The following is a 9986-nucleotide window of genomic DNA, read 5'->3' as shown; positions in this document are numbered from 1 at the left end:
TTCTTCAAAATCCACAGCAAGGTCTTGTAGCTTGCAATTGCTGTTAACAGCGCCTATGAGAGGCAAATATTGCGTTAATGTTTCACATCGCTGTCTTGCTGATCGTTCCGTGCGCGATGATACAGGTACTGTTTTATCTGTCATTTATTGGTTTACCTGTAATTTATTTATCAAACTAACACACCTGCAGGAGCAAAATCTGGTTTTGTTAAATGGATTTTTTTAGGTTGATTAACGGGACGGTGGGATAATCATTAGTGTATTTTTGTTTAACTATACAATCACACATAAGTTAAAACGTGTTTTAGAGGGTTTTACGGGCAATTCTAAGGAATTTTCTCCATTGCTGACGCTCTCGACGGTGTCATCATCTTGCTTGCATTTTGTGTACTCATATAAACATACATTTCGATGTAAAATATATTAGACTTTTTTTAATGCGTTTAGGGAGTGGGGCGGGGTTCCAGGGGATGATTTCTACATTACTGATGCGGGAAGCACGGTGGTATCACCAATTGTGATCCTCGACGCCATGGTAGCCGGATGACCCTGAGCATGATGGGATAAAAACAAGATTTACATTCTTACTTATTTCTACCTTTCTTCTTATTACTCTTCCACCTGTCACACCGCGACCTTATTTCCAATATTCTTGACTAAGCAACATCCGTTGTTTAATAGTCAAGTGTGACAGCACCAGGTAAGATAGAGTACGGATTTACAGGACCACTCGATACAGGTAAAACTAGCTATCATTCAGTTTATAAGAAAAGATAAAGGTTTGACAAAGGGTCAGTGTGAAGTAAGATTTAAAATAGATTTGTCTACATATTCAGTTAAAAAAAAAACATCAGCATTGAACAAAAGATATTGAAACTGTCATTATAAACGAAATTTGCGTCCGAGCCCGTTACAACTTGAGGTTTGTTGTTGCATATGCCAAATAAATGGATCATTGAAAAAGATGGATCCTCAAAACTATGTCAAAAGTTGTTTAATATACAATTTCAAAAGTAGGGAAATGGTTTTAAAAATTATTAAAGAAATTAAGTCCTAATGAAATGAACATATGGTCTTGACCTGTGGCTATTGTCCATTAGGATTTTCAGATTGCAGATTTGACGGAACTTATTCTGACATAATAACCTTTCAGTTTTATACAAATAATGGCGATCCACAGTCAAATATTTTCATTGTTTCTAAAAAGAGAAACAATTTTTCAGTCATATCGCTACGATGTCTGCAGTATGGCAGTTTATAGTGATGTCTAGTACTAGGGCATCATGCTGCAGACATGTAGCATGATGACCAACCCAGTCACATTATCCTGACACCAGGCTGATCACTCCTAACACTAAACTCTTTATGCTAAACGCCAAGCGAGGCAGCTGTTAGTACCATTTTTGTAAGTCTTTGATATGATTCAGCCAGGCATCGAACCCATGACCTCCCGCATCCGAGGCGGACGCTCTAACCACTAGGACACCGGAACAACATAAAAATCGCTATGCTTCATATACATATATACAACATGGCGATTTATATGATATGGAATTTTCCATTCAGAAGCGGGTGAGTGCGTGGCAGCTATGGCTGCAAAAGTTTTGTACATTTTTTTTGTTCCATATCTGCCATATCTTGACCCTGTTAAACATAATACAACTTGTAAAATGGCAGTGGCTTTCTACTAACTTTTAAACAATGTATCTAGCAATGAAGACATTCAAGGTCTGTGTCAGACAGCCGAGTTATAAAGTGCTTAACGGTTGTTAGTTTAACGTATTTTTTAAGTGAAAGTCGCCCCTGGGATGAGGGAGATTTACTAGTAATTTATTTTGTTGAAGTTTATATAAGGTAGATAAGACGAAATTATTGCAAACACACCAATTTTCATTTAATTTGTGATTTGTATGTTTGGAAAGAATTGTTTTAAAAAACATAAGACTTTTTTATAAATAATAAATGCTGAAGATGAGCGCACGCTAAAGGATTCCACGGCGCAGTATATTTTAGATTAACGAGATAGTCAAAGATGTAAATGTTTCCATGAGTTACTTGAGCACATGATAAAACTTTTATAGCAATGATGTAAGTAACCAAAACAAATATGTGGGTGGTGTGCGTTTACTAGTATCTGCTAGTCCGTTTTCTCCGAATCCTTTGTGTTATATTCGTGAAACATGCTATACTTTTCTATCATCACTATACACCGTGTCCTGTTGATAAGTGAATTATGTCTGAGCACTATTCTATGGATTATCCTTGTTTTTATTATAATTGGTTTACGTCCATCCGTTCGTCCGTCACACTTTAGTCGGCTATTATCTCACGAACTTTTTTTTGGAAACACTCACCTACTGATATATCTAGTTGGTACAAAGAGTTGTCAGACAAACAAACAAACTCGCCTTTAGGTTTGCGAATGCTGAAGCTGGATATAATCTGCATACAACAAAGCGTTCAGCGTAGAAAAAGTAAGTCAATGTGGCATATTTCCCCCTGCATATAGGAGCACAATAATTGCACTGAACACCGGTGGAGATCTGCAAAAGTGACAATACTTTTCGAATGGGTTTAACCTGTAAACAGTAAAGAAAAGCTAGATCAATGTAACCCACTTTCACTTGCGACTGTTTCCAGGGATCTATGGAATATATTGACCATTTTTTGTAAGCACAATATGGCTAAACCCAGTGTTCTGTTCATTTAATTTATATTGTGTATTTGATTTTTGTCATGATTCATAGAAGTAAACAAGATGTTTACTTAAATTCAGATTCAAGACCTGACCTTGTTTGCTGGTTAGTAATTTTTTTCTCCATTAGGATGAATTGATTTTCCGTAACACTCCATTGCGACATAGGTCAAGTGAAATATGTATATAAATAATTTGGCAAACATTTATTCATTCTTGTTCACTATCAGTCATTGTCAATCTATGATCAGAGTTTGTGTTCAGATCAAATTTGACAGGAATTATTTATTTAAATTATTCATTGGAGTTACAAATTACACATTGACTTTTCGGACTTAAACACTACTTTTGAATAATGAGAACTCATTCAAAAACATCCTGGAATATATCATTGTGGCATTCTTCACCCTTATTACATCAAGATATTCAAGATTATTGGAATTCATTCAAAACATTCTGTACTTTTGGATTTGTCATGGAAGATTTATGTTTATCAGGCAATTAATTCAAAATACTGTACGTGTCTTTTGGGGTTTCACTTTTTATTCAAGGGAAATATGTAATTTGTTGATTTTACTAAACTTGTTGGTTTGCTTCTTTCTGTTGCATAATTTACGAAATTGAGTCGTAACGCCAGGCAGAGATTTGCAAGTAAAACTAAACTTGTACACCTTAAACGACTGCTATTTGTGCAAACATAGTTAGTCGTTAGAAGATAAATTCTTCTAGGGTGATTCAAAATGATGCAATACATAAGCTGATTCAGTTCTGTAAACATATAATTTCTACAGCTGGTGATTTACATGGATGACACAATATTGAGACTGTTGTTAATCTGTAGTGTAATAAAAATATGTTACTGTCGCCAACTTTCCTCTGGGGTTGTTCATAATTTAGCATGAATCACATAGCCGTCCATGTATCTACCATGCCTAGAGCGCGAGATTTATCAAGCTGACGAAACGTTTACACAGCTGTTAACATATATACAAAGAAGTCATTAGTGTAAGAAAAGTAGGACACTGTGGCCTGCATTGACCTGGGATGGTTTAAAAAGATGTAAGTTATACCCCAGCAAAGTCAAATGAACACTGCAGAGCTAGGGCTGGAGATTTAGTAGCTGTAGATTTATATTGTAATCAGTTTGTCAATTTGTGAAAATCAAATTAGGTCAATGAAGTCTATATTCGTATAAGGTGGAACAGATTGATCTAAAACCACGCTGCTACAGCTCATTGGACATAAAATTACTACAAATGGAGATATACAGAGATGATCAAACTTTATACAGAGATCAACGGGACAAAAAAATCATTAGCATAAGAATACATGGCCATGTGACCTACATTTATCAGAGATGGTTCAGAATGATGCGAGAACATCCCAACAACGTTTATACAGTCAGATATTTGTGAGAATAGAACTTTAAAACCGAGTTTAACTTGTAACAATCAAACAGTAATTAGTGTAAATTAGGCGGTCGCTGTGGTCGCCTTTCATCTAGGATGTTTCATAATGAGCAGGTTCACAAAATGTCTACAGACAGAGATTGCTAATTAAGACAAGACTTTTACGGAGTTAACATTTAAACAACAGTCTAAGAAAAGTTTGTCATTGTTACTTATAGACCTATAGACTGGTTCAGAATGACGCAGAAAGTATCCGAACCAAATTTGCTTTCAGCTGGAGTTTTCGGAGAGATGTAAAGACGGGTTACACTGGGATAACCCAAAGTGACAAAGTCATTTATATCGAAAATGTGGGTTACTGTGCCCACTTTTCCTTGCGGGTTTTTAGAACATTGCGTGTAACGCCTAATGTCCAATGAAGATATAAACTTAAAGATGACAGGAAAGGCAGTAAAACAAACTTTTCACCGTGGAATATAGACTACTGATGTCCCACACTTGCAATATAAGGCGGACTAACTAGATCGGCGTCAGTTGCTCGCCATTAAAAATCCCCATGCTTTTTATATTCTCTAATTTGAAAGTATTTATTTTAGACCCCTCAGTCTCCAGCCTAATCACCACGATCTCACCAAGTTTATTTTAGACCCCTCAGTCTCCAGCCTAATCACCACGATCTCACCAAGACCGGAGTGGGGCCTAGTGGACGTGTTTGGGAGTTCGTTGCATATATTACGTGTCGGCTAGTTATGACAGCAGATGTAAAGTTTTGTATAAAAATAATTGAAACATGTTACAGTAATGGAACCTGTTGGTAGGAAGCTTGGCTTTGTTATATTATGCTTGGATAGAAAGAAAACATCATTCTTGAAAATAGTTACCATATTGACAATACAGAATCAAGCCTACTGATATTTGGTTGGACTGACGGTTTAGACACGTATTATAACGGACAGACATGGGGGCATCACAGATATTACCGGAACTTCCTTTACAAGACGGAATCATGATTATTATTTTAAAAACTGATGGATAGATCTTATTTGAATATTTCTGAACTTATTATACCTTTTATTCGAATAGTGTAACAAGCACATGCAAACCGTGTAATTGTTGTTCATACAGGTGTAACAAAATGATAGTCGTTACAGTAGGGAACCAATAATAGTTATCATTGTATCCATAGGTGTCGTGTCCTATTATAGTCTCTGAATACTATGTACACACCGTGGAGAACCCATATTGTTCGTTTATATATCACATTGTACAGCAGCTGATCCTTCTTTCCTCAATTACGGCAGATCTGGGCACAAAATCATAAGACTTCTGCTGAGTTCTCTTGGATAACTTTTCAAGGAAGATATATTTAGTGGACAATACTACAACTCTATAAAGTCGACAAATACTTTAAGGACAATATTTATCGAAAGGCTATTGACACAGGCACATAAACACCAATGGAGACTAGTGCTTTTCTAATAACTATAGTAATTCTGAATTATATCGGTAGTTCCCATGAAAATTCTAGGGTTAGTGTTGCAGGTGAAGCTGATAATCTGGCTACTATATATGACAGAGCCACTACCATTATTCCTTTAAATGATCTCACACAAACCATGAACGTTTCGGTTGACATGGATTTGCTTTCAATCAATGATTTCGATGAGGCGTCTGGGTATATAGACGTAAGTGGATATCTCTCTATAAAATGGACAGAGATGGTTTACAGTACTGCGTATGGTGCTGCGGCACCTGATACATCCACGTTGGTCCTTGCCAGTACATTGTGGGTGCCATCACTTGTGCTGATGAATTCAGTGGATGATGTGTCCGAAATTGGAGATACCTCATCTAAAGTGAGAATATATTTTAAGACCGGAGAGTGTCTTTGGGAAGAGAGAGTGTTTGTAAAGGCATTATGCATGGCCAATGTGCTTTATTATCCCTTCGACAAGCAGGAATGTGTTTTAAGGTTTTCAACATGGATCTACACAGCAGATGAACTTGTACTCTCTGTCACATCATCCACTGTAGGAACTCAATTTTACAGTGAAAATGTTGAGTGGACACTCAAGAAAACCGTTGCAAGGTCTACAGTTCTGAACAGCAAATCATACGTGGAGTTTGTATTCTCCATAGAACGGAAAAGCGCATACTTCATGATCAGTATTTTAATTCCCTTAATTGTTTTGTCCATTCTGAACATTTTCGTCTTTTTCCTACCGGCCGAGTCAGGAGAGAGGGTGGGCTTCTCTGTGACTTGCTTCTTGGCTTTTGTGGTTTTCTTGGGCACAATTACGTCTTCTTTGCCCAAATCATCCTCTCCTCTATCCATGCTGAGCTACTACACGGGTGTCATGATGGTTTTCAGCGCTGCTACCAATGTCGTGGTAATGATCACCCTCAGGATTTACCACAAACCTGAGAATGAGCCTGTTCCCAATTGGTTGAAGATGATCGGTAATTGCTTACGATGTGTTCCATGTAAATCCACTGTCAGTCCATCACAAAATGAGTCAGAATTAGCGTTGGTAGAAGACATTGCGCAGCAGAAAGCAGTGTATAACGTTAAAAAGATTCGGATGCTTTTAGACCGCGACGAGGAAAAGCCACAAGGCCAGGTGACGTGGAACTCGATCGGTCGGGTCTTGGACATGTTAAGTTTCATTGCCTTTTTGGTAGCAGAAATTGTGTTTAGTATCTCCTACCTGCTACCGATCGTTCTGAATGCCAACTAGATCAATTGACTTTCTATATGTATTTCAGATATATGCTCTTGGAATTAAATGGTTTGGTTTCCATGGAAAGAGATAAGTAGTGTAGAAGCACGACATTTTTATTTATTCAAGAGCAGTTAACACTCAGTTTCTTATGTATTTCTGAGAATACATTCTAATGATAGTATCGGGAGACAATTTCAGAGTGAAGACAAATGCATAGTATTTAAAACGGGGTTTCCTTTTACATTTACTTTTAAATAATGATTTTATACTTCATTGGGTTATGTGTGATTATTATATTGCTTAAAGCGAGGTGTAAATTTACGGTGTTTCTAGATAATTTAATAAGACAACATTCTTTAGATTTTTATTTTAGAAAAACCAGCAGGAGGCGAGTACATAAGCTCAACATTTATTCATGTTAACAATTGCAAAGTTACTGGATGATTGGAATTTGTAAAAATGTTTTGCGAAGACTCGCTTCTCATTTGAGTATTATAGTTTACATCTGTTTAGTTTGGAATCCATCTACAAGAAGATATTTCGTTCGTGATGAAATTGGGCCAAATCTATTTTTCATGAATTTGCTCTGAACTGTAGAACTAACCAGTAGGCTAATTGAACACTTTTTAATTTGAACGTCTCATGATTTAGAAAAAAGCCTAATTTATTTCATCTAGAACGCTTTCTTGAACTCAGAAATTAAAAAAGTGAGTCTGTATTTATTTGCATTAAAGGTAGGCTTCATTAAGTTGATAATTGATACTGGTTTAGACATGTTAGATAATTTGTCATTTTCCCACTAATGATGACATTCGAACAAGTTCTGCGCACCAACAGTCCCACCCCCTCCACTAAGTGCACATACCCTCAAAAACGTAGGTCACTTAGTCATTTGTGTAAGCATTAGTGTGTAGCAGAAACATTCGTATGGCGACTCGGTAATTAATTCTCATGTAATACACATTCACTCCGGACTCAACTGACAAAATTTGAGGCATATGGTAGTATATTATAAATAGTTACACCCAACAATTCTAACTAAAATGTCCACACTCCAGAAAGGAGCTGTTAAGATTACACTAGGGGAATGTTATACAGATTCCACTCATGCAATTGACCAACTAGGAATATTTTCAATCAAATTCCACATATTTATGAGAAAATTTATAAAAATTACAATACTATAAAATCAATATCTACTAATAACGGTCAAACAAGGGCAAGAAAATCCAAATTGCGTACTGCGATTTTTGACTAGTTATAGTTAAAATTCCAAATCCAAAAAACAAATTATTAAGTAAAGATCCGCATATTACAGCGCATTGATTTGTAGTGCTTAGCCTATAGCCTTAATTAAATACTTTGCACCAAAGAATTAGGAAATGACTGCATGATACATACGTATGATTAATAAGCACATTTTTCATTCTTCTACATTTCTTTATTTACCGGTTTTCGTTTTCATCGTAATATCTTAATGTCTTAATGTCTTTTCCGTCTCGTTTAGTCTGTCGTTTCTAATGATATTGTAAATAACGCATCTTGATAAAAAAATACAAAATATTGGTTTATAATAGACGACCTAAAGTGAGCTTTGTTTTGTATTCCACTTGGGCTACCCTCTGAAAATAAAGATATTATTATTATTATTATTATTATTATTATTATTATTCCTTGTCATAATTCCACTGATTGTAATTTTTGGTAATGATAAGATTTTATAATGTAAACAATTCCTTCTCGTTTCCAGAGGTTCTGTCAATCACCCCACGCTTTCTTTTAGACCTTTCGAGAATTTACAATGTGATGGAAAAAATAATAAATAATTAGATAATGGAGCGATGTACTATTTTGTAACGCTATCAAATTTTTTATGCAGTTCCCTCTTTACTATTTATTTTTCAATTCATATTAAATCTTGCTGTTTCTGATTGTTGTGTGACATTATAATTTAGCTACTCGCTACAATATCATGAAATGAACTTACAGAGATAAATTCACGGGAAAAATTAATTGCATGTCTGCAGCGAAATTTAATGTTTTTTGTTTGAATCTATATTTAAAAGTTGCAAACAAAAATCATCTTATGCACTGAATATTACTCTTTCCCTCTAATAGTCGAAAGTGTTCTGGGTAGCATCAGCTTCTTTTCGCGCGACATTTGAATTGACATCCTACTCAGAGAAATGCTACAAATGTGGTATTGATTTATAAGATTATATACGTGGTCTTATATATAGATGCTCTGTTACTGAGGGAAGATGTGGTGCTGAATTCAAACAACAGGTCGGCTTTCCATGTGTCATGTCCTCCGACAAGAAGCTTTACTCTCATTGATTAGCATCAACTAACCCAAGGATCTAGACAAAACTGTTAAAGGAACTTATTCCAACCAAACCAAAACTTAAGATGTGAATATCTGATGCATTCCACTCTTGAAGCTGCTGATCGAATCAATTAATTGATGTTACAAAATGGACAGTAATATATTATTTAGTTATAGATATTTGCTTTTAAGAAATGGGGTCTGGAATTTTATATACTCCTTCTTTAAGGTGTGGTGTATTATGTTATGATATCGACCGCCCATCCGTACTTTCACCAGTCAATGATTTACTTTCCATAAAATAACCAGAGTTGCTCACCATCGACAATTTGGCTAAGGATAAGCACTGTTGACTTCATGTTCAAACGCTCTACGACCTATATCACTGTGGCTAGAATAGGTCAAATATTTCCAGACTGTTTGGGTTGCATTGCATCTGGTGTAAGTAATCAGTTTGTAGATCAAAACTTCGTTGACACCCTGGTTAAAAGAAGAAAAATGATATATTACACAGTAAAACCGGTTTACCACCATCTACACGTACGACATATAGCTCGAGCTAAGGAAGAGACCAGTCGGATTGACATCAAAAGATCAACTGTTAAATTTACTGTCATCATACCAAGAACAATGGTTTCTGACCACTACATCGAGTTCTCCACAGTCTAAATTTACCAAACTATGTGGATAGCTCGCACTTCGGGAAATAAAGAACTCTCCAGATTTCGGGGTAAAAAGTTCAATGGTCATGGCCACTGAATGAAGTAATATAAAATATTTCTGTACAATAACCTTAGTTCTGTATCACATACCTTGACCAATCTGTATGAATG

At 35.9% G+C, this 9986-nt stretch overlaps 1 protein-coding gene across 1 annotated transcript; it reads left to right on the top strand.

Annotated features, from left to right (window-relative positions):
- Positions 1-5738: 5738 nt before the first annotated feature.
- Positions 5739-6842, top strand: LOC149802636 (neuronal acetylcholine receptor subunit alpha-2-like). The gene has a single exon (XM_089953803.1). The coding sequence runs from the start codon at positions 5739-5741 to the stop codon at positions 6840-6842; it is 1104 nt and encodes a 367-aa protein (XP_089809929.1).
- The last annotated feature ends 3144 nt before the right edge of the window (positions 6843-9986 follow it).

This window comes from Sinohyriopsis cumingii, chromosome 3 (genome assembly GCF_028554795.1).
Source record: "Sinohyriopsis cumingii isolate HCF-2022 chromosome 3, ASM2855479v2, whole genome shotgun sequence".
NCBI lineage: Eukaryota > Metazoa > Mollusca > Bivalvia > Unionida > Unionidae > Sinohyriopsis > Sinohyriopsis cumingii.
The sequence above is the reverse complement of the archived record's forward strand: the minus strand, read 5'-3'. Positions and strand labels throughout refer to the sequence as shown.

What these genes read in the sequence shown, in the direction of transcription:
- LOC149802636 (XM_089953803.1), top strand. Translation starts at nt 5,739, where the DNA reads ATGGATTTGCTTTCAATCAATGATTTCGATGAGGCGTCTGGGTATATA.